A 26,665-nucleotide genomic window follows, 5' to 3' on the forward strand; every position below is an offset into this window, starting at 1 on the left:
CTGGCCTATCCGGTCGGTCGAGCCCGCCGCACCGTCTCGCCCAAAATAGATCTTCAGGGAATACCACAAGAGTAGCATTCGGCCTAGTAATTAACTGCGTCGCCGTAGACTAACATGACTTCCGGGCCGACCCAAATTGCCGCAGAAGCCACGCAGTAACGTAGGCATGCACTAGCGTTAAGTCAAGCACTTCCGGCGTAGGGGGGGACCGCAAAGTGTGACTTTTGCTAGGCAATTTGCCCTAACGCATCGCGCCAGTGTGAAATAGCACTGAGAGACCCTTGTGTGCCTACTGCTGTGTCTGTAGTTCCCTAGGTTCTAAAAGTGTGCCTTCTCATGGTACCTCTCATAACACTCCCCTAGGCATAGGCCAGGCTGGTCAGGACAGCGGGGACAGTAAACGGGGGTGTCATGCCTTATTCCAGCCTTGCTGCAGACACGACATCTTTTTCTGGGGTTGCGTTGAGTTGGGGTACTGGGAATCGGGTAGGCGTAATGCCTTCCATGCAGCCGGCTAGTTGCATTTGGGGGTTGGGCTCTGTCACCTTCTGGATAGAGGAGTGCCGAAACAATGTCTTCCTGGAATTGAAGGAAAGATCCAGTTCTCCCAGCCTTACTGTAGAGAACAAAGCTGTTGTACATCGCCAATTGAATTAAATACACAGACACTTTCTTATACCAGCGTCTGGTTTTCCGGGAAATTAAATAGGGCCCTAACATCTGGTCATTGAAGTCCACCCCTCCCATGTTGGCATTATAGCTGTGGACGGCGAGGGGCTTTTCAATGACCTCTGTTGCCCGTGTAATTTGTACTGTCGTGTCTGTGTGAATGGTAGACAGAAGGTAAACGTCCCTCTTGTCCTTCCATTTCACCGAGAGCAAGTCATCGGTACACAAGGCGGCCCTCTCCCCCCGTTGAAGTCTGGTGTTAACGAGCTGTTGGGGGAAGCCCCGGCGACTAGGCCGCACGGTGCCACAGCATCGGATTCCTTCTAACTTTAAGTGGTGAAAGAGGGCCACACTTGTGTAAAAGTTGTCCACATAAAGATGGTACCCCTTCTGGAACAAGGGTGACACCAAGTCCCACACAATCTTTCCACTGCTCCCCAGGTAGTCAGGACATCCGACCGGCTCCAATTTTGAGTCTTTTCCCTCATAGACCCTAAAACGAGATGTATAGCCTGTGGCCCTATCACAGAGCTTATACAGTTTCACCCCATACCGGGCGCGCTTGCTTGGGATGTACTGTTTGATGCCAAGGCGCCCGGTAAAATGTACGAGGGACTCATCTACACAGATGTTCTGTTCAGGGGTATAAGCATCTGCAAATGTGGATGACAGGTGGTCTATGAGGGGCCGAATTTTGTGGAGCCGGTCATAAGCTGGGTGGTCTCTTTCATGACAGGTGTCGTTGTCATTGAAATGCAGGAAGCGCAGGATGATCTCAAATCGCGTCCTGGACATGGCAGCAGAGAACACGGGCATGTTATGTATTTGGCGTGTAGACCAATAAGAGCGCAATACATTTTTTTTAGTAATACCCATGTTGAGGAGAAGGCCCAAAAAAATTTTAAGTTCGGAAACTTGGAGTGGTTTCCACCGAAAAGGCTGGGCGTGGCAGCTTTTCGGATGGGCGGTTATAAATTGTGTGGCATATAGGTTGGTCTCAGCCACAATTAAGTCAAGGAGATCCTGGGTGAGGAACAGTTCAAAAAAGTCTAGGGCCGATCCTAGTTCAAATGTCTCCACCTGGACTCCAGACTGGGCGGTGAAAGGGGGCAGTATGGGTGCGGCGGGATCAGGGGAATGCCAATCAGGGTTTGCCAGCACCTCTGGAAAACCAATGGGAGTACGGGCCCGTCTACTTGGTGGCTGCGGATCGGATCTTAATTCACGTACCACCGAACCAGTTTCTACTTCCAGGATGGTGTCCGCCACTTCATCAGGGTCTTCTGCGGAAGTACTGGTGTTGATAGGCCCAGGAGATGCTGCGCTGCTGGTGCATGCCTCACCAAGAAAAATCAGATCAGCGCCACTCTGCTGCCCTTGAGACTGATCTTCCGCCACCTGCAGTCCAGTGACATGGGGTGTGGTACGCCTGGCTCTAGCCGGGACCTCAACCTCGTCATCGGAACTATCGGTCTGAGAGCCACTGCTGTCTACAGGATCGTACTCTGAACCCGAAGATTCGTCGAATAAGTCGACCCAATCATCCTCATCCGACTGGTCCATGTACCTGTAGATGTCTTCATTGGAAAACCTCTTTTTTGCCATGGTGGCCTGCTAAATTTAGGAGGTATTCCTCTGAGACTACCCAGGAAAAGAGCACCTACCTAGCGAAAGGGAGTACTTGAGAGGTAGAAAGCTGTGGTCACTGAGTTTAGATAAAAAAAATCAAAACTGATGTTTACAGTGCCACAGCTTGTGTACAGTGTTTTTTGCAGTGATCAGAAAAAAGAAATTTCTGTCACTGCGGTGGGGCGGGCTGAACGCAGTGCAGGCGAACGATCAGGTCTGATCGGGCAAACACTGCGTTTTTTTGTGGATCCTAGAGACCCTAATATAGATCTGACTGTGATCACTAATAATCACTTACAGATACTATATAGTACCAATGCTGATTAGCGACAGTGATGACGCTAATTAGTGACTGTGGTGCAGTGGGCTGAGCACTAACTGACACTAACAACCCTTTTGCTTAGATAACTGGCCTAACTGTTTGTTACCACTAGTGATACTAAAAATTTTTTTAGATCACTAGGACAGTGATAGTGATGGTGATGGTGAGGGGGGGGGGGGGGGGGGGGGGGGTTGGGGATCAGAGAGCAATCACAAATAATCAAAAACAATCACGAGACAATTACAACACAATTACAGCAATCGGCGCAATCAAAGCCAATCACGGACCAATTGAATCCAATAACGTGACAATCAAAAACCAATTACGTGACAATTGAAGCCAATCACACGACAATCGATACTAATCACAGGGCAAAACAGCCAATCAGTGGGCAATTGGCACAATCAAAACCAATTACGGACAATTGAAGCCAATCACCGCGACAATCGAAGCCCAATTACGTGACAATCGAAGCCAATCACACGACAATCGATGCCAATCACAGTGCAATTGAGACAATTGTAGCCAAACAAAGCACAATCAAGCCTTACAGACAGGAGATAAGATACACAATGGCAGGGGGGAGAATATACGCAATCAATGAACTAGGACGGTGTGGGGAGGATCGGAAGGGGTGGGGGGTGATCAGATACCCCTAAGGGGTAGTTGGGGGTCTAATCTGATGGATAGGAGTGACAGGTGGTGATAGATGGGTTATTGACGGGTGATAAGTGGGTGTTTACAGGGAAAAACAGATGTAAACAATGGACTGCTGATGTGATCAGGGGGGGGGGGGTGTCTCGGAGGGATCTGAAAGGGTGGGTGGGTGATCAGAAGCCCCTAATGGGCAGTTGGGGGTCTGATCTGATGGGGGGCAGTGGCAGGTGGTGACAAGGGATGATTGACAGGTGACGGATAGGTGATTGACAGCTGATCAGCGGGCAATTACAGGGAAGATAGATGCAGTATACGGGGGGGGGGGGAGATCTGAAGGGGTGGGGGGTGATCAGATACCCCTAAGGGGCAGTTGGGGGTCTGATCTAATGGGGGGCAGTGACAGGTGGTGACAAGGGATGATTGACAGGTGACTGATAGGTGATTGGCAGCTGATCACTGGGGAGATAGACAGATGCAGGGGAGATAGATAGGTTCAGTATACAGGGGGGGGGGGGGGTCGGGGGGAGATCTGGAGGTGTGGGGGTGATCAGATACCCCTAAGGGGTAGTTGGGGGTCTGCTCTGATGGATAGAAGTGACAGGTGGTGACAGGGATTTATTGATGGGTGATATGGGGGGTGGTTAGGTCTGATCTGCGGGCTGCAGGGGGGTACAGGGGGGTGTCTGATGGGTGCTGCGGGTGATCGGGGGGTCTGTGGGGCTCCTAAAGTGTGTGTGCGTGTTGCTATACTATGCCTGCTCTCCTCGCTGGTGGTCGATCGCTAAGTGTGACCACCAGCGGGAGGCAGGCAGTATAATACAGTTTGTTACGTAAACAAACTGTATTATACTCATTCTATTGGGCAATTTGAATGTTTACAGCCCGCCGGCGCTGCTGATTGGCCGGCGGGCTGAAGTCACATGGGGGCCGAAGAGTGTGACGTAGCGATCGCGCGGCTACAGCCGCGCGATCGTTCGTTAATCAGGCTGCAGCCGGCGACGCAGTACTGCGTCGCTGGTCCTGCAGCTGCCACTTTGCCGACGCACGGTATAAGCGTGCGGTCGGCAAGTGGTTAAAGTCTACTCATCAACCTCAACACAGTCTACTCATCAACCTCTTTCTCCTCTCCTGCCTCCTGTGTGTCCACTGTGATCAATGGAATTTTCCATCCTCCATTTTGAATATGACCTTTACCCCATAACAGCTTCCTGGCCAGCACACTGTTAAACTGCATTATCGCCCACTTGAGCCATAGGGAAACATGGAAATTACCTTGCACATCAGTTGTCCTCTCAGTTATAACTGACAGCAATTGAAATATTTCAGTTCTGACAAAATCTTGTCAGAACTGTAAGGAATGTTGTCAGAAGAAAATGGTGAGCTTCTGAGAGGAACTGACAGTGAGGTAAGTGTGTAATATTCATTTGCAGGTACATCATGAGTTTATTTTAAATAATTTTACTCGGTTCGGGTTCCAGCCTGAGCTTGGCTTGGGGTGCAGAGCGGCAGCCGCATGTTGTTTGTGCTGGCGGAGTATTTATCAGCTGAGGCGGCTGTGCGCAGTCATGTGTGTCGCTGCTGCTGCTGGTGTCACATCCAGTCAGTCCAGCGCAGACTGTAATCTCCCTGCTGGTCACACTCCAGTTATCCCGGGGAAGTGGATTACGGCTATTGTGACTGATAGAACAGATGTTTTAGTTGGAGTGGACAGGAGCCGGCGCCCAGCCGCCTGCCATTAATCCAGGCTTCCAGTAAGAGTGTGCTTGCTTACAGGAGGCGGGATCAGCTCATGTGATCCCCCCTCCACATTATAATACATGGCTGTCTGTGCAATGCATTAAGCTCCCTTGTTAGAGTTCAGATAGAGGATAAGTTACCTTGTGGGATGTTCACAGACTGGACACAGACAGGACTGAACCTTCTGCCTGATAGTTGGCCATGGGAACGCCAGGATACTCTTATTATTGCATCCTCAGAATCCGCAGATCATGCTGGGGCCACAGGCAAGCCAATCTAGAGGCCGGGACACTCTGTATCTAGGGGGAATGAGAGGAGCTCCGCGAAAACACTATACAGCAATTCCCTGTTATCCGGAACTCAGGAAGCTAACCGTCGGTTTCAACTAATCGGCATGCCTGAGTGATAACCAGGGGCTTTGCTTCTTGCGGGTGTAGAGGCTATTGAAATACTGCCAAGCCTCCATTGATGTCTAAAAGCCTTTCTGCATCACCTAGTGGGCTCCTAGCAGCTTCCAGCGTCTATGCACGCAAGTCAGTGTCACGTGGCCCTATGCAGGTCAGCTGACACACCGGCTTGTGTGCATGATGGAAGACGGAAAGCCGCTAGGAGCCCTGCGAGGTGCTGCAGAAAGGCTAAAAGTATCTAAAACGTTTAAAACATGAGGAGGCAGTGGTGGACTTACCTCCTTCAAGCAGACACAAAAATAGCCAATGTGTTTGTCAAATACAAGAAGTTTATTTACATACTCCAGGGGACAATGCAACGCGTTTCGCAGGTTTGATCCCGCTTCATCAGGTAGTAACACCAGAGCAATAGCATATGTGGTCAGTAGAAGAGCCAGGCACCTCTGTGTCAACTGTTTGTATTTGACAAACACATTGGCAATGTTTGTGTCTGCTTGGAGGAGGTAAGTCCACCACTGCCTCCTCATGTTTTAAACTTTTTAGATTCTTTCATCCTTTTGGCGCCTCTGCATCCATACAACGCTATATTAAGTCCACCCCTGGTGGAGGGGTGTTACCCCCTTTTTTTCCTCATCTACGGAGAGCAACTTCTTAATTCTGAGTGGGGTCAGGTCTAATCTCCCCTCATGCCTATACGGTGGTTGCCTTGGAGGTAACCCTGCTTTGTTAGTATAGCTTATTACTCAATCATACTTCATTTCAACTACCAGTACACACTACACTATATTTGGCTCTTGGTGTACTGTTTTGCAGAAATGCTGTTAGACATCACAGTAGGCTCGGTGAGTATCTGGGATGGGGGAGGGGGGGATTTTAGCTGGTTCCCGGATATTAGGGGCTGTGCTGAATATCTGAATATTTGTCAAGTTTAATAAAAGTGTTGTTTGACCTTTGTTTGTCTGTTTACCTGTAGAAGTTGTGTAATGCAGGTAGTCCCCAACTTAGGAACAACCCGCCGATACCAGAAGACTGAAAATGTGAAATTTAATTCTGTAGGAACAAGTCAAAATATTTTTTTTTCAAAAAGACCTTGTTGTTTTTGAGAAAATTGATTTAAAAAATGTAAAAAAAATGTATTTTAAACCAGTAAACATGACATTCCGCTGCGGTACACTGAGGGCACAGGGGGACAGACGGGGACACTGAAGGCACGGAGGAAGACAGAGGGAGACACTGGACTAACAAGGGGACATAGAGGAGGTACAGGGGTTAGAGATATCATACTGTTTTGACAGGACAGGTTCAGGTTAAGAAGGAACCTACAGTCTATATCTTGTTCATTAACCGGGACTACCTGTATTAAATGCCTCTCCGGCAGCCTCTTCCGGGTCGTCGGAGTTGGAGTACTGCGGCCAGGCTGCATATATCCTACAGCGCGTGGCCGGGAGTGCTCTGCCCATGTATATGAAATCACTACGTAATGCGCAAAGCACTCCCAACCAATGAGCGCTGTGGGACACGTGGAGCCTGGCCAGCACCTGTGCAGTAGTGCCCAACTCTGGCGACCCAGAAGAAGCTGCTGGAGGGGCATTTAGGTAAATAAAGGGGGCAGAAAGGAGATTGGGGGAGTGATAGGCATCAGGTCACAATATATGCCGGTTCCCTCGTTTTTCTAGCTTATTTCAGCTCTGGTATCCTTTAAGGACCAGAGCAATTTTCACCTTTCAGCGCTCCTTGCATTAATTCGCCAATAGCTTTATTACTACTTATTACAAAAAAATTATCTATATCTTGTTGTATTTTTTTCGCTACCAATTAGGCTTTCTTTGGGTGGTACATTATGCTAAGTTTTTTTATTCTAAATGCATTTTAACGGAAATAATAAAAAATGGAAAAAAATGTAGTATTTCTCAGTTTTTGGCCATTATAGTTTTAAAATAATACATGCGACTGTAATTAAAACCCACATATTTTATTTGCCAATTTTTCTCAGTTATTACAGCGGTTAAATGAGGTCCCTATCATGTACGGCGACAATATTTTATTTTGAAATAAAGGTGTATTTTTTTCAGTTTTGTGTTCAACACTAATTACAAGCCCTTATTTGCAAAGATAACAGTAATATACCCTCATGACATACATATTAAAAAAAAGTTGAGTGTCTAGGGTAGCTATTTATGTATTTTTTTTATTCCATTTTTTTTCATATGCAAATGTTTTATTTTGGTCACTATGGGAGAGTGGGGAAGGTAAGGCATACATTTTAATGGGAAATGTATGTAATTTTTATTTAAAAAATGTATGTAGTGTAATTCTACTATTTGGCCACAAGATGTCCCCACACTTTATCTTTTAGTACGCTAACAGGAGTGCGTGTAAGTGGTACTTTTGCTTTATCAATGACCATGGCATCTCATTGATGCCAGTGGTCATTGATCACAGGCACTTAGATCGGTGAATAGGAACTGTGTTCCATTCACTGATCTGTGCACTAATGGGAGGCGATGAGAATGCGTGCAGGAGCGCGCGTATCGGCGGTAGACGAATATCTACAGCCCTGGGACTCCAGATGAAGTCTTGTGGGACATAGATGTACTGTATTCGGTGCAGTAATTAGTTAAGGCCTGCTTGAATGAGTTGAAGGTGGGGGCCAGCCTGATGGCGAACGAAGATCCATAGAGAAGGGGCAGCGCTGGAGCCTTGCGATTGAGCAAGTGATGAGAGGGTGGACATCCATAGTGTGAAGGAGTGGAGAGAGCGGTTTGGGGAGTATCTCTAGACATTCCTGCGCTGGGATCCCCCAAACCTCTTCGAAAAGGGCTTTTCAGTGAAGTGTGGATGGCCGCATCCTCTCTGTAAACAGACGAGGCCACATTGCACAGGTGCAGGATGCTCTGCGTCTTTGCAGAAGCACTGAGCTGGTTCGGCTCGACGTTTTTCACCGAGCACGAGTGGCTCTGTGCTACTGCGCAGGCTGGAGCCATCTTGCACCTGCGATATGCGGTCGCCAGTACTGGAGTGAGGCTGCAATCTATCTGAGGGTTCTGGCAAGAAGCGGGGTGGTCTGGAGGAGGACGTGAAAAGCCTCTGGAGGATCCAAAGGCCTCTTCACTCAGGTAAGTATCTGATTTTTCTGTTTTAAACGTACAGGTTTGCTTTAAGTATAGACACTTTAAGAACTAATCTAAACTAAGTATAGACTGTAGCAAGTGCAGCCTTCAGCTGTATAGAAACACAATCGGTTTTTCAGGCCTCTTGCACACTACATGTGATTCCGATTTTGATGCGATTTTACATGCAATTCCGATTTGCGATTTTGAAATCGGTACTGCACGCTGTGTTTTTTCTGCGTTTTCTTTCTTCTTTTGATAGTATCCAGGAAAAATTGGAATCACAAATCTGACGTATCCTGTATGGGTCTAGCATCTCCTCTATACTTCGACACCGATGTGTGTGCAATCAGAGCAGGATCATCCACCACCAGGCAACCTAGGCAGGTGCTTTGGGCCTAGTGGGTGTCAAGGGGCCCCCCTGCCACCTTCTTTGACCTCTCTCCATTTCAGCTTACCAACTTTCCTAGGGCTCCATTACATCTTAATGCATCTCTGTACAGTGCATTGCAAATGTTGGTGTTGTAATGTCAGCATGCAGTCATGTGATCTGTGGGTAATCAGAGTTCAGCCGGATCCCTACCTACTCTATCCTCACATCACACCTAAACGTCCCCAGCTCCGCACACTGATAACCTATCAGCTCCACACCTCGCCGTGCCTGGAACTGACTCCTACCACGGCGGCTGCAAGACGTCCCCACAGACAGCCTCAGGTCTGGCAAGTGACAGCTTCCCCTCCCAACATCCACCTCAATGCTCTCCGTATATGGAATCTGGCTAAAGGAGGTCTCCACTCACAGATAAAGGAAAATGCTGCTTTTCCCTCTGCCTGTTAGTATTGGACATGGCATTCATTATGCCACAAAATGAAAAAAACACAAAATCCAGACTCATCAGCTCAAGTGTGATGAACACTTACATAAAGTATAATGAATGTTCCAAAGGGGGTGTGGCCAACTAAACCTCAAAATCTGTTAACCCTATGCGCTCTTGCATGCAAAACCCTATGCACCCTTGCATGCAAAACCCTATGCACACTTGCATGCAAAACCCTATGCACACTTGCATGCAAAACCCTATACACAAAAGATTAGGCGCACATATCCGAACGCCCTTTCTTGGGACAGGGTTAGCTGATTTTGATAATTTGTTGGCCACACCTCCTTTGGCTTCTCCATTATACCTCATTTAAAGGGAACGTTAGGGGACATGTGACCTGATGAGATAGACATGTTAATGTACACTGGCAAGCAAACAAATACATGTGCTGTGCTCCTTTTCTTCTTTCTCTGCCTGAAAGAGTTAAGGTAGCCATACATTTAGCATTGATGGGCAGATTCCAACAAAGATACAAATTTCTCTCTGATGGAATCTGATTAGAGAGAGATCTGTCGGCTGCCCATACACCACAAGCCGGTTCCTGATCAGTTTCAGCATGAAATCTCTTGGGAATCGTCCGATTCCGCTGGCTGCTGCCTCCTTAGTGTATACTGTAAATGTACATCTGTGCATTAATACATTACCTATCCTGTGTCTCTGTGCCCAGCCGTCCTCCTAATCCACCGCTCTTCCATTAGCTCTATACACGTCGTGTGGCGCGTGTACCGCTAATGGAAAAGCGATGGATTCGGAAGACGGATGGACACTGCGACACGGGACAGGTAATGTATTAATGCACACATACAAGTACATTTGTACACTAGGGGAAAAGCGCAGTTGGTTTTGACACGCTTGTTGCTCGTCCCAATGTAGCTCGCCGTTACTGCCATGCACCGATCGACCACGATGGCCCAACATCTTGCATCATGCACGATTGACATGCTCGGCCCGAAATTGGTCGCATCATCGATCAGGCATGCACTTGCCGGCACCAATTTTCATCCTGTTTGATAATAGTTATCGAATTGTATGGTTGATCAACCGCCAAGTTACTATATGTATGGCCACCTTTAACTTATGCAACTGTCTAGATAGATAAAAAAAAAAACCTCACTAGTTCATATATTTTAGCTCCATAAAACACAGGATTGACTTTGTCATTGAGCTCAGACAAAACAGTAAATCTACTTTGTTTTTTTTACATAATATGAAACTTGGAATGTCTAAAAGTCATTTTTAGGAGCAGGTGGATAGATACAATAGTTTCTCATCAGTTTATTTTCATTTAAGGCTTACTTTAAGTGTCCTCACTTGAGGCGATGAGCCTGGATTCTTTGTTTTTTCTTGGTATTATGCAGTAATCCTTGTGACCAGGGTTACACCCACTGCTCTCCCTCATTCCCTGTCTGTGACCATTGTCAGTAGGCATACAGCGTATGGTGCACATGGATATATTGGTGCACATGGATATACAGTATATCGTAGCTCCCTTGTGGTATTAGTTTGACGCAAAGAGAGGCGCCCCGAATGCAGCTAATAGATTGCATCGGCACTTTATTTTGCCTGAGGAAGTGGGCAGGATCTCACGAAACGTATTGCCTGTGCTTGATACTAATAAATAGTTTACCTAAAGTGAGTTGTCGTCTGTGAGGTAAGCCACATCAATTCTTTATATAACTTTTTAGTGGTTTTAGAGTATTTTGGGCGCCTCTTTCCCTTTCTGCTTTGTCTTACTTTCCCCGCCTTCCATCAAGGGGCGTTCCTTACACCTAACTGTGGATGGAAGTCAACCATCCCACCGGGCTTTAGAGAGTGGGGAATCTTTTTTACAAAAGAGCGACCGCCTCTAGGACTGCTGGTATCCCCGAGTGGAGCCTGGTTTGTGTAACTCCACCTGCCTGAAGTGGTCGGTTCCCCTAGTGCAACCCACCTTTGTAAGTATTCCTAAATAGCAACTTTTGATACATATATCATTTTTTGACATACTGCACCATTTGGGCTCCCGTTGTCTTTGCGTTTTTTCCCTCCCAGTGTTTTTACACAACATACTCCGCTAGTTTGATGCAAAGGGTTAACTATTTTTGCTATACCACAAAATGGTTACGCTGAAACCGTTTTAATGTGTTCTCTCTCTCCTCTTGCCTGATGCACATTCTTCTTTCAACTTTTGCACTGCAGAAAGTAATGAGGCAGGCACTAGTGGTAGGGATTAGATTGTGATCTGTGATCTTCTGAGGACAGTCAGTGACATGACTTTGTAAAGTGCTGCAGATGATGTCAGTGATATACAGTATAAATACATAATAATAATATGATAGGACATTAGACTATGACTATGGTAGGATTAGATTGTGAGCTCCTCTGAGAACAGTTAGTGACATGACTATGTACTCTGTAAAGTGCTGTGGAAGTGAAGTTCTCCTACTGATGACAGTGGCAATAAGACCTCTATGCCTCCTTGTGACCTGGCGTCTGATGATCTCTCTGCTTCCCTCTCTAGGATGTGAATGAAGATGCGGGGGAGGACGTGGCTCTGCTCTCTGTCAGTTTTGAGGACGCGGAAGCCTTGCAAGTGTTCCCCAAACTCTACCTCTCCCCTCGAGTGGAGCAGTAAGTGTCTTTTATTTTCTTTATTACCTGATGAATGCTGGTAATTCCAACTTTTATGCAAATTACGGCTCGGCATCAGCCCAATCAGAATTGTCAGGTAGTACATTTGATGGGCCCCCCTCCAAGCTTGAATCATTGGAAGCTTGCTGACCATCTTTAGCAGGCGGCTTCCTTGTAATGCAATTATAATGTCTGTAATTAAAAAGGAACTGAAGTTAATATAAGGTAATACCTTAAGTAAAATTACTTATCTTTTTACAATGTTAATTCATAATTTTTTTACTCAGCGTTTCTCCTTTGTAAAATCTTTCCTCTCCCTGATTTACATTCTGAGATTTATCACAGGTGGCGACATCTTTACTGCTTTTAGGTGCATCACTGAGTAATGTTCGTTTCTAGTGTGTTCCGAAGTGAGCAGAAGCAACACCTGACCTCCCAAAGTGCTCTGGGAGGGGAATTCTGCATAACTAAACAGCCTAGGCTAAAGGTGCATACACACATCAGACTATAGTCTTTGGAAAATGAAAGATCACAGACCAATCTTACCACCCTTCATGTAGTATGAGAGCCATACTCTACACCAGTACATACATGTGTCGCGGCAGCTTCGGGTATGTGTCGCGGCTTTTTCGGAGGGGAGCAGCGCAGTGGAGGGAGAAGAGCTGTGGGCAGCGGCGGAGAAGGCGGCCATTTCCCCCCCTTCTCTCACCTTAGGGTGCTCTGCCTCCCTCGCTCTCCCCTCTGATACTAACTGTGGCGGCACTTGGCAGTGGGCGGGACTTACCTTCCGTGTCACTCCAAGCGCCGGCCGGAAGTTCTGGTTCTGCAGCCGCTGCTCTGGTCTGGATCAGGCCAGAGTAGTGGCAAATCATCCCGCGCTGGCCACGAGACGAGACCAGACGGGACAGAGACACGGAAGGTAAGTTCCGCCCCTCTGCCAGCCACCGCACTTTGTTCCGGAGGAGAGAGCGAGGGAGGGAGAGCACCCTGAGGTGCCGCTCTCCTTCCTTCGCTCTCTCCTCCTGGGTGGGTGGGGGGGGGGGGAAAGGGCACCTGGCTACATATACTGGGCACATATATCCCTGGCTACATATACTGGGGACATATACCCCTGACTACATATACTGGGGACATATACACCTGCCTACATATACTGGGGACATATACACCTGCCTACATATACTGGGGAAATATACACCTGCCTACATATACCGGGGACATATACACCTGCCTACATATACTGGGGACATATACACCTGCCTACATATACTGGGGACATATACTCCTGACTACATATACCGGAGACATATACCCCTGGCTACATATACTGGGGACATATACCCCTGCCTACATATACTGGGGACATATACACCTGCCTACATATACTGGGGACATATACCTCTGGCTACATATACTGGGGACATATACCTCTGGCTACATATACTGGGGACATATACCCCTGGCTACATATACTGGGGACATATACCTCTGGCTACATATACTGGGGACATATACCGGGGACATATACACCTGCCTACATATACTGGGGACATATACACCTGCCTACATATACTGGGGACATATACCCCTGCCTACATATACTGGGGACATATACCTCTGCCTACATATACTGGGGACATATACCTCTGGCTACATATACTGGGGACATATACCTCTGGCTACATATACTGGGGACATATACCCCTGGCTACATATACTGGGGACATATACCCCTGGCTACATATACTGGGGACATATACCCCTGGCTACATATACTGGGGACATATACCTCTGGCTACATATACTGGGGACATATACCGGGCACATATACACCTGCCTACATATACTGGGGACATATACACCTGCCTACATATACTGGGGACATATACTCCTGACTACATATACCGGGGACATATACCTCTGGCTACATATACTGGGGACATATACCCGTGCCTACATATACTGGGGACATATACACCTGCCTACATATACTGGGGACATATACACCTGCCTACCTATACTGTGGACATATACCCCTGCCTACATATACTGGGGAAATATACCTCTGGCTACATATACTGGGGACATATACCTCTGGCTACATATACGGGGGACATATACCCCTGGCTACATATACTGGGGATATATACCTCTGGCTACATATACTAGGGACATATACCGGGGACATATACACCTGCCTACATATACTGGGGACATATACACCTGCCTACATATACTGGGGACATATACTCCTGACTACATATACAGGGGACATATACCCCTGCCTACATATACTGGGCACATATACCCCTGCCTACATATACTGGGCACATATACCCCTGGCTACATATACTGGGGACATATACCCCTGGCTACATATCCTGGGCACATACAGTGGAGGAAATAATTATTTGACCCCTCACTGATTTTGTAAGTTTGTCCAATGACAAAGAAATGAAAAGTCTCAGAACAGTATCATTTCAATGGTAGGTTTATTTTAACAGTGGCAGATAGCACATCAAAAGGAAAATCGAAAAAATAACCTTAAATAAAAGATAGCAACTGATTTGCATTTCATTGAGTGAAATAAGTTTTTGAACCCCTACCAACCATTAAGAGTTCTGGCTCCCACAGAGTGGTTAGACACTTCTACTCAATTAGTCACCTTTATTAAGGACACCTGTCTTAACTAGTCACCTGTATAAAAGACACCTGTCCACAGAATCAATCAATCAAGCAGACTCAAAACTCTCCAACATGGGAAAGACCAAAGAGCTGTCCAAGGATGTCAGAGACAAAATTGTGGACCTGCACAAGGCTGGAATGGGCTACAAAACCATTAGCAAGAAGCTGGGAGAGAAGGTGACAACTGTTGGTGCGATTGTTCGAAAATGTAAGGAGCACAAAATGACCATCAATCGACCTCGCTCTGGGGCTCCACGCAAGATCTCACCTCGTGGGGTGTCAATGGTTCTGAGAAAGGTGAAAAAGCATCCTAGAACTACACGGGAGGAGTTAGTGAATGACCTCAAATTAGCAGGGACCACAGTCACCAAGAAAACCATTGGAAACACATTACACCGCAATGGATTAAAATCCTGCAGGGCTCGCAAGGTCCCCCTGCTCAAGAAGGCACATGTGCAGGCCCGTCTGAAGTTTGCCAATGAACACCTGAATGATTCTGTGAGTGACTGGGAAAAGGTGCTGTGGTCTGATGAGACCAAAATAGAGCTCTTTGGCATTAACTCAACTCGCTGTGTTTGGAGGAAGAAAAATGCTGCCTATGACCCCCAAAACACCGTCCCCACCGTCAAGCATGGGGGTGGAAACATTTTGCTTTGGGGGTGTTTTTCTGCTAAGGGCACAGGACAGCACATTAAGGTCATGGAGTGGCCTAGTCAGTCTCCGGACCTTAATCCAATAGAAAACCTATGGAGGGAGCTCAAGCTCAGAGTTGCACAGAGACAGCCTCGAAACCTTAGGGATTTAGAGATGATCTGCAAAGAGGAGAGGACCAACATTCCTCCTAAAATGTGTGCAAACTTGGTCATCAATTACAAGAAACGTTTGACCTCTGTGCTTGCAAACAAGGGTTTTTCCACTAAGTATTTAGTCTTTTATTGTTAGAGGGTTCAAAAACTTATTTCACTCAATGAAATGCAAATCAGTTGCTATCTTTTACTTAAGGTTATTTTTTCGATTTTCCTTTTGATGTGCTATCTGCCACTGTTAAAATAAACCTACCATTGAAATGATACTGTTCTGAGACTTTTCATTTCTTTGTCATTAGACAAACTTACAAAATCAGTGAGGGGTCAAATAATTATTTCCTCCACTGTATACCCCTGCCTACATATACTGGGCACATATACCCCTGTCTACATATACTGGGCACATATATCTCTGGCTACATATACTGGGCACATATATCCCTGGCTACATATACTGGGCACATATATCCCTGGCTACATATACTGGGCACATATATCCCTGGCTACATATACTGGGCACATATATCCCTGGCTACATATACTGGGCACATATATCCCTGGCTACATATACTGGGCACATATATCCCTGGCTACATATACTTGGCACATATATCCCTGGCTACATATACTTAGCACATATATCCCTGGCTACATATACTGGGCACATATATCCATGGCTACATATACTGGGGACAACTGGTTGTTTGTCATTATGTGCATTTACTGGTGAAAAGCTGTCTCTTATTATGTGCATTTACTGGTGAAAAGCTGTCTCTTATGTGCATTTACTGGTGAAAAGAGGTCTCTTATTATGTGCATTTACTGGTGAAAAGCTGTCTCTTATTATGTGCATTTACTGGGGAAACGCTGTCTCTCATTACCTGCATTTACTGGTGAAACGCTGTCTCTTATGTGCATTTAGTGGGGAATCGCTGTCTTTCATTACATGCATTTAGTCTACGTGTCACGGAGATCTGAACGTTTGGTTTGACATGTCACGACTCCAAAAAGGTTGGGAACCACTGCTCTACACAGTCTTTTCTATGGAGCTGAACTCCACATCAGAAAAAAATCTTTGCAAGATGCTGCACACACAGATGCTGTACAGACACAAAAGATCAGTATCTGCAAAAGATCTGTTCCTGCCAAAAATCCATTCCTGCAAATTGCAATGATAGTCTATGAGATCTGCAGATCGTCATACACACATGATTTAACTGACATTCATCTGCAGATCAAGCAATCATTCGCAGATCTGAAAATCCATCCTGGTGGATCTGATCTGCAGATGAATGTCAGTTAAATCATGTGTGTATGATGATCTGCAGATCTCATAGACTATCATTGCAATTTGCAGGAATGGATTTTTGGCAGGATCAGATCTTTTGCAGATACTGATCTTTTGTGTCTGTACAGCATCTGTGTGTGCAGCATCTTGCAAAGATTTTTTTCTGATGTGGAGTTCAGCTCCATAGAAAAGACTGTGTAGAGTATGGCTCTCATACTACATGAAGGGTGGTAAGATTGGTCTGTGATCTTTCATTTTCCAAAGACTATAGTCTGATGTGTGTATGCACCTTTAGAGTGTGTGCTGCACAGCTGCAGTGCTGCTGCTGGGCCAAGGGCTGTACACAGTGATAAGCTCAGTGATTAACCCCTTCACTAACACTACACTATAGTTAAATCGTTCATTAGCTTGATTGATGTCTCATAGTGTGACAGTAAAGGTGCGTACACACATGCGACTACAGTCGTTTGAAACGATCGTTCCCCGATCGTTTCAAACGACAATCGTTTAAAAAAAAGCAACCAACGATCATTAAGTCTAACGACGGACGAGCTAGATCGTTAAAAACGAACGATCTAGCTCGGCGGATTTTTACCAACGATGATCGTTTGCAAAAGTAGTACATCGTTGGAAACGATCATTCGTACTAGGCTTGACATGCGCATTTCGCTATTTCTCCATGAAACTTCTCATTTTTATGCCCAAGCGCAATAGTTGCTTTATGTGATATAACGTTCGTTCTAACGATCAGATCGTTACACACAATTTAAAACTAACTTTACTTAGGTCGTTCTTTCATCAATTAAAAGTTCGTTCGTCGTTCTCAACGAACGATCGTTGTCGCATGTGTGTACGTAGCATTAGAGTGTGTGCTGCACAGCTGCAGTGCTGCTGCTGGGCCAAGGGCTGTACACAGTGATAAGCTCAGTGATTAACCCCTTAACTATCACTCCACTATTGTTAATTCTTTAATGTGTTAGTGTGCACTAGTGTCTTCTCCTCTAGATTCCAGACAGCGGTCATGCAGCCCACATTGTGTCCAAAGTCCAACCGCACAACTGGGGCATGACAGTTTTCAGCCAAGACACCTCCAAAAAATGATGCTGCAATTGTGTTTTGGGTTAAATATATGTGGTATCAGTGGCCTGTGGCACCCTGTCCTGGAGGTGGGAGCTGCACAGGCAGTAGGAGCAGGGCAATGCAGCAGCAGCAGGTGTAACGTGTGCCAGGAGCATGACGGACGTGGCACTTGCCAAGTAGCACTTGGCACTTGTCACATGGCACGTGTCACTTGGCACGTGGCACATGGCACTTGGCAAGTTCCACGTGGCACTTGGCAAGTGCCATGTGACACGTGCCAAGTGCCACATGACACTTGGCAAGTGCCACGTGACACTTGGCAAGTGCCACGTGACACTTGCCAAGTGCCACGTGACAAGTGGCAAGTGACACTTGCCAAGTGCCATGTCCGTCATGCTCCTGGCACACGTTACACCTGCTGTTGCTGCATTGCCCTGCTCCTACTGCCTGTGCAGCTCCCACCTCCAGGACAGGGTGCCACAGGCCACTGATACCACATATATTTAACCCAAAACACAATTGCAGCATCATTTTTTGGAGGTGTCTTGGCTGAAAACTGTCATGTCCCAGTTGTGCGGTTGGACTTTGGACACATGTGGGCTGCACGACCGCTGTCTGGAATCTAGGCCTAATGTTAATTGACAGTCATTTTGGGGGGGGGCGAAGTCCCCACATCATCAATTAGGCTGCATTTCCACTTGCGCGGTGCGAATCGCCGCTGTAAAAATTCGCATGCGGATGCGAATTTCGCATGCGGTCCCATGCGAATTTTCATGCGAATTCGCATGGATGACGATGCATGCGAATTTAACCATGGCAGTGCTGGTGTGCTTTTCCATTGTTTCTATTCGAATTCGCATGAAAATTCGCATACTCAATCCTCATACGAATTTCCTATTAAATACATTGTATGCGATTCGCATAGCGGTATGCGGTATGCGGATTCTGATGGCTCTGCCATGCAAATTTTTTCTGCACAGAAAAACGCAAAGGAATCCTGACAAGTGGAAACAGTCCCATTCACTTGTATTGCTATGCGAATTTGCATGCGAAAAACGCATGCGAATTCGCGATAGTGGAAATGGGCCCTTAGTGTTTCCCTTTGCAAAATAATGATGATACATGCCTCATTTACCCTCAAAACCCCTTTTAAAGCTATTTAAAGGGCACTTCCGGTTTTTCTATCCAGATATCCGAATAGGCCGGATATCCGCGGATAATGCGACCGGATATCCGCGTGCACGCGGATATCTAAAAGGCCGGATTCGGATATCCGAACCGGATCCGGATATCTAGGTATCCGGATCGGGGTCAATTCGGATTTTAAAAAGCACTATCCGAGCAACACTACCTGTGTGTAATGCGTACCCACAAAACGCACAAAATGGAAGTCAATGGGAACGCAATGGTATGCGTTTTTCATGCGTTTTTTTCCCCCAAATATTTTTTTTTGCTGTATTTTGGTTTCCTGCTGTCTTCCAAGTGATTTGCATGAATGGAAATCTAAAAATGCATGGAAAACGCATAAAAAACGCATATGCGTTTTGTATATGCAAACGCATTAAAACACATAGAAAACGCATTGTAAACGCACCACAAACGCACGAACACCGCACACAACATTAACTTACAACATGACATAAAACGCAGCGTTTCCCGCTATGTCCTATGTGAACCCAGCCTTACATGTGCTGTCAGTGCAGATTAAGGATTAGTGCATTAGGGCTGTACAAACAGACTGCGTTGCGCTGGGTTCTTATAACATCATGCATTTTTTTTCAATTGCGAAGCCTTTTTAAAAATAATGAAAATTGTGATGAATTGTACACAGTAGTATGATGCGATTTTAGAAACTTGTAATCGCAGTGACTGCATTAGAAAATCGCATACAAAAGAGGCAAGGAGATTGCATTTTTTCGAGGTCAAATCCCAGGAGACCTTGCAACTTCCTGTCGAAGGACTTTAAAGAGACTCAGAGACGAACAATACTAAAACTCTGATATTTACCCGGGGCGTTCTCCCGCCCCATAAACACGTCTAAGTCCCACGCCGTCCTTCCGCAGTCTGCCGTTCAGCTGCGGTGAGCCCCGGTAACAGGCTCAGTTACATGAGCCGCTCTGCTGGACGCGTAATACAAAAGTACCTTCTCCATCATTATTTCATTCATATATAGATTATATACACCATGGACTTGATGCACAAAAGAGTGCTAACTGTTAGCACGGCCGTTTTTGCGTGAATTTTCGTGTTTGCGGGCGATCGCGAATTTTCGCGCGCAATTAAACGTTTTCACGTGCAAACGCAAATTTTCGTGTGAAATCGCTATTGTTTTCGCACGCAAATGCAAGTTTGCGTGCAAAAACGATAGCAATTTTGATGCGTGCAAAAATGTTTAATTGCGCATGAAAATTCGCAATCGCGCGCACACGTGAAAATTTGCGCGAAAACGGCCGCGCTAACAGTTAGCACTCTTTTGTGAATCAAGCCCCCGGTATTTGTCCAGATCCTGACAAGCAACGCAACATGTGAAAACAAACATGATGTATTGATATAGATCCACAGAAAGGTAGCATCAGGAGGAGGCGGGGTTATGCAAATTAGTCACAGGTGCATTGCTCCGGCCAGTTTTGCCTGTTAAGGGCCATCGTTTCTAATTTTCATTAGATTTAAGGCAGCCATACACTGGTCGATGTGCCATCAGATCGACCAGCTGACAGATCCCTATCTGATCGAATCTGATCAGAGAGGGATCGTATGGCTGCCTTTCCTGCAAACAGATTGTGAATCGATTTCAGCCTGAAACCGATCACAATCTGTTGTGGTGGTGCTGCCGCCGCTCCCCCCGCCGGTATACATTACCTGAGGCTGGCTCCCGGGCGTGATGTCCCCGTCATGTGGCACCTCCGGCTCCGGCATCCGCATAGAACTTACGCTATCACACCAGTGACAGCGGAAGTTCAAATAGAGCGCCCTCTAGTTGTACTTCCGCTGTCACTGGCATGACAGCGGAAGTTATACGAGGATGCCGGAGGCGCCATGACGGGAGCAGTGACGGACGGGATGCCCGGGAGCCAGCCTCAGGTAATGTATACCTGATCGGATCGGCCGCCGCTAGCGACGCGCTCCCTACCCGCGGGCGATCGAGGGTAATTTCCCGCACGGCGCGATCGACGGACCGATCCGATTTCGGGAGGAAATCGGATCGGCGGGTGCGTGTTGCGCGAACGATTGGCAGCAGATTCGATCCCAGTGATCGAATCTGCTGTCGAAACTGCCGCAAATCGGGCCAGTGTATGGCCACCTTAAGGCTACATATTTAGGATCAAGACTTCTTTAATGAATCTGTGTAGCCTGGGGGTTGTAAAACTACGTGTGGGTTGTAAAACTAAATATCTCGCCATAAGGTGAAAACTGCAGAAATATGGGGGTATAAATAGCAATTGACTCGTCATAAAAAGTAGATATGTGGGTGTGAGGGGAGAGGTGAGCTTTCTCCCATCCAGTGTGTCCCCAAAAAAAAAAAAAAAAAAAAAAAGGGACTACATCCGCATAGAGTTTTTGGTACTTATCCGTTAGCCGGGCGCATCCTCTAGGTGGCGACAGCATACGTTTGTCACCACGCGGTTCCTACGGAGGACCGGAAGCCACGTAAGTCACGTTAGCCACGCAAGTTTTATGCATTGTGCGGAAGCGTATTTTTGCAATACGCTTCTGCGCAGGTGATCGCGTCTAGGGCTGATCGGAACAGCTGAATTCCGATTTCGTCTAAATTTCGTGTACCGCATGCGAAAACCGAATTTCGTATTCCGAATTTTCGTGTTCCGAGTGCATTTCTATTGAAGTCAATAGTGCCAACTTCTGCAGTTCATTGTAAAGCCCCTGTACATGCTATCATCACCAAATTTGGCATGTATATTAAGCAGATGAGTAGGAACATGGTAAAAAAAAAGTTTTGTGAAAAGACCTTATAGTTTTTGAGCAAATAGATTTCAAAGTTTCATAGGAAAAATGTTTTTAAAACTCTGTAAAATGACACTGCTGCAGTACAGGTTACTGCATTCCGAGTTCTGTATACATATTGTATACATTTCATGAAAACGGACAACGTGGGGTCCTCCCTTCCAAGCCTCCTCAACTCCTTGTCTCCCATGCAGGCTGGGATAGCCAGAACGCGGAGTCCCGGCCACGTGGGGCTTCGCACCCTGAGCTATACCAGCCCGCATGGTCCATAGTATGGGGGGTGGGGGCTCTGGAGGAGAGGAGTCTTTTCTATGGAGCTGAAATCCACATCAGAAAAAAATCTTTGCTGCACACACAGATGCTGTACAGACACAAAAGATCAGTATCTGCAAAAGATTTGTTCCTGCCAAAAATCCATTCCTGCAAATTGCAATGATAGTCTATGAGATCTGCAGATCATCATACACACATGATTTAACTGACATTCATCTGCAGATCAAGCAATCATTCGCAGATCTGAAAATCCATCCTGGTGGATCTGATCTGCAGATGAATGTCAGTTAAATCGTGTGTATGATGATCTGCAGATCTCATAGACTATCATTGCAATTTGCAGGAATGGATTTTTGGCAGGAACAGATCTTTTGCAGATACTGATCTTTTGTGTCTGTACAGCATCTGTGTGTGCAGCATCTTGCAAAGATTTTTTTCTGATGTGGAGTTCAGCTCCATAGAAAAGACTGTGTAGAGTATGGCTCTCATACTACATGAAGGGTGGTAAGATTGGTCTGTGATCTTTCATTTTCCAAAGACTATAGTCTGATGTGTGTATGCACCTTTAGAGTGTGTGCTGCACAGCTGCAGTGCTGCTGCTGGGCCAAGGGCTGTACACAGTGATAAGCTCAGTGATTAACCCCTTCACTAACACTACACTATAGTTAAATCGTTCATTAGCTTGATTGATGTCTCATAGTGTGACAGTAAAGGTGCGTACACACATGCGACTATAGTCGTTTTAAAACGATCGTTCCCCGATCGTTTCAAACGACAATCGTTTAAAAAAAAGCAACCAACGATCATTAAGTCTAACGACGGACGAGCTAGATCGTTAAAAACGAACGATCTAGCTCGGCGGATTTTTACCAACGATGATCGTTTGCAAAAGTAGTACATCGTTGGAAACGATCATTCGTACTAGGCTTGACATGCGCATTTTTGCTATTTCTCCATGAAACTTCTCATTTTTATGCCCAAGCGCAATAGTTGCTTTACGTGATATAACGTTCGTTCTAACGATCAGATCGTTACACACAATTTAAAACTAACTTTACTTAGGTCGTTATATCATCAATTAAAAGTTCGTTCGTCGTTCTCAACGAACGATCGTTGTCGCATGTGTGTACGTAGCATTAGAGTGTGTGCTGCACAGCTGCAGTGCTGCTGCTGGGCCAAGGGCTGTACACAGTGATAAGCTCAGTGATTAACCCCTTAACTATCACTCCACTATTGTTAATTCTTTAATGTGTTAGTGTGCACTAGTGTCTTCTCCTCTAGATTCCAGACAGCGGTCATGCAGCCCACATTGTGTCCAAAGTCCAACCGCACAACTGGGGCATGACAGTTTTCAGCCAAGACACCTCCAAAAAATGATGCTGCAATTGTGTTTTGGGTTAAATATATGTGGTATCAGTGGCCTGTGGCACCCTGTCCTGGAGGTGGGAGCTGCACAGGCAGTAGGAGCAGGGCAATGCAGCAGCAGCAGGTGTAACGTGTGCCAGGAGCATGACGGACGTGGCACTTGCCAAGTAGCACTTGGCACTTGCCACTTGTCACATGGCACGTGTCACTTGGCACGTGGCACATGGCACTTGGCAAGTTCCACGTGGCACGTGCCAAGTGCCACGTGCCAAGTGCCACGTGACACTTGGCAAGTGCCACGTGACACTTGGCAAGTGCCACGTGACACTTGCCAAGTGCCACGTGACACTTGCCAAGTGCCACGTGACACTTGCCAAGTGCCACGTGACAAGTGGCAAGTGACACTTGCCAAGTGCCATGTCCGTCATGCTCCTGGCACACGTTACACCTGCTGTTGCTGCATTGCCCTGCTCCTACTGCCTGTGCAGCTCCCACCTCCAGGACAGGGTGCCACAGGCCACTGATACCACATATATTTAACCCAAAACACAATTGCAGCATAATTTTTAGGAGGTGTCTTGGCTAAAAACTGTCATGCCCCAGTTGTGCGGTTGGACTTTGGACACATGTGGGCTGCACGACCGCTGTCTGGAATCTAGGCCTAATGTTAATTGACAGTCATTTTGGGGGGGGGGGGGGGGGGGGGCGGCGAAGTCCCCACATCATCAATTAGGCTGCATTTCCACTTGCGCGGTGCGAATCGCCGCTGTAAAAATTCGCATGCGGATGCGAATTTCGTATGCGGTCCCATGCGAATTTTCATGCGAATTCGCATGGATGACGATGCATGCGAATTTAACCATGGCAGTGCTGGTGTGCTTTTCCATTGTTTCTATTCGAATTCGCATGAAAATTCGCATACTCAATCCTCATACGAATTTCCTATTAAATACATTGTATGCGATTCGCATAGCGGTATGCGGTATGCGGATTCTGATGGCTCTGCCATGCAAATTTTTTCTGCACAGAAAAACGCAAAGGAATCCTGACAAGTGGAAACAGTCCCATTCACTTGTATTGCTATGCGAATTTGCATGCGAAAAACGCATGCGAATTCGCGATAGTGGAAATGGGCCCTTAGTGTTTCCCTTTGCAAAATAATGATGATACATGCCTCATTTACCCTCAAAACCCCTTTTAAAGCTATTTAAAGGGCACTTCCGGTTTTTCTATCCAGATATCCGAATAGGCCGGATATCCGCGGATAATGCGACCGGATATCCGCGTGCACGCGGATATCTAAAAGGCCGGATTCGGATATCCGAACCGGATCCGGATATCTAGGTATCCGGATCGGGGTCAATTCGGATTTTAAAAAGCACTATCCGAGCAACACTACCTGTGTGTAATGCGTACCCACAAAACGCACAAAATGGAAGTCAATGGGAACGCAATGGTATGCGTTTTTCATGCGTTTTTTCCCCCCAATTATTTTTTTTGCTGTATTTTGGTTTCCTGCTGTCTTCCAAGTGATTTGCATGAATGGAAATCTAAAAATGCATGGAAAACGCATAAAAAACGCATATGCGTTTTGTATATGCAAACGCATTAAAACACATGGAAAACGCATTGCAAACGCACCACAAACGCACGAACACCGAACACAACATTAACTTACAAAATGACATAAAATGCAGCGTTTCCCGCTATGTCCTATGTGAACCCAGCCTTACATGTGCTGTCAGTGCAGATTAAGGATTAGTGCATTAGGGCTGTACAAACAGACTGCGTTGCGCTGGGTTCTTATAACATCATGCATTTTTTTTCAATTGCGAAGCCTTTTTAAAAATAATGAAAATTGTGATGAATTGTATACAGTAGTATGATGCGATTTTAGAAACTTGTAATCGCAGTGACTGCATTAGAAAATCGCATACAAAAAAGGCAAGGAGATTGCATTTTTTCGAGGTCAAATCCCAGGAGACCTTGCAACTTCCTGTCGAAGGACTTTAAAGAGACTCAGAGACGAACAATACTAAAACTCTGATATTTACCCGGGGCGTTCTCCCGCCCCATAAACACGTCTAAGTCCCACGCCGTCCTTCCGCAGTCTGTCGTTCAGCTGCGGTGAGCCCCGGTAACAGGCTCAGTTACATGAGCCGCTCTGCTGGACGCTTAATACAAAAGTACCTTCTCCATCATTATTTCATTCATATATAGATTATATACACCATGGACTTGATTCACAAAAGAGTGCTAACTGTTAGCACGGCCGTTTTTGCGTGAATTTTCGTGTTTGCGGGCGATCGCGAATTTTCGTGTGAAATCGCTATTGTTTTCGCACGCAAATGCAAGTTTGCGTGCAAAAACGATAACAATTTTGATGCGTGCAAAAATGTTTAATTGCGCATGAAAATTCGCAATCGCGCGCACACGTGAAAATTTGCGCGAAAACGGCCGCGCTAACAGTTAGCACTCTTTTGTGAATCAAGCCCCCGGTATTTGTCCAGATCCTGACAAGCAACGCAACATGTGAAAACAAACATGATGTATTGATATAGATCCACAGAAAGGTAGCATCAGGAGGAGGTGGGGTTATACAAATTAGTCACAGGTGCATTGCTCCGGCCAGTTTTGCCTGTTAAGGGCCATCGTTTCTAATTTTCATTAGATTTAGGCTACATATTTAGGATCAAGACTTCTTTAATGAATCTGTGTAGCCTGGGGGTTGTAAAACTACGTGTGGGTTGTAAAACTAAATATCTCGCCATAAGGTGAAAACTGCAGAAATATGGGGGTATAAATAGCAATTGACTCGTCATAAAAAGTAGATATGTGGGTGTGAGGGGAGAGGTGAGCTTTCTCCCATCCAGTGTGTCCCCAAAAAAAAAAAAAAAAAAAGGGACTACATCCGCATAGAGTTTTTGGTACTTATCCGTTAGCCGGGCGCATCCTCTAGGTGGCGACAGCATACGTTTGTCACCACGCGGTTCCTACGGAGGACCGGAAGCCACGTAAGTCACGTTAGCCACGCAAGTTTTATGCATTGTGCGGAAGCTTATTTTTGCAATACGCTTCTGCGCAGGTGATCGCGTCTAGGGCTGATCGGAACAGCTGAATTCCGATTTCGTCTAAATTTCGTGTACCGCATGCGAAAACCGAATTTCGTATTCCGAATTTTCGTGT

The 26,665-nt window shown here is 46.2% G+C and overlaps 1 protein-coding gene across 5 annotated transcripts in view; it reads left to right on the plus strand.

Annotated features, from left to right (window-relative positions):
• Positions 1-26,665, plus strand: part of BABAM2 (BRISC and BRCA1 A complex member 2) — a 316,793-nt gene that overhangs the window by 115,808 nt on the left and 174,320 nt on the right. For all 5 annotated transcript variants that reach the window (XM_068232739.1, XM_068232738.1, XM_068232737.1 and 2 more), the window contains one exon: positions 11,913-12,022. In XM_068232739.1, coding sequence (XP_068088840.1) covers positions 11,913-12,022 — 110 coding nt within the window. The remainder of the gene's footprint in view (positions 1-11,912; positions 12,023-26,665) is intronic.

This window comes from Hyperolius riggenbachi, chromosome 4 (assembly GCF_040937935.1).
Source record: "Hyperolius riggenbachi isolate aHypRig1 chromosome 4, aHypRig1.pri, whole genome shotgun sequence".
NCBI classification, from domain to species: Eukaryota; Metazoa; Chordata; class Amphibia; order Anura; family Hyperoliidae; genus Hyperolius; species Hyperolius riggenbachi.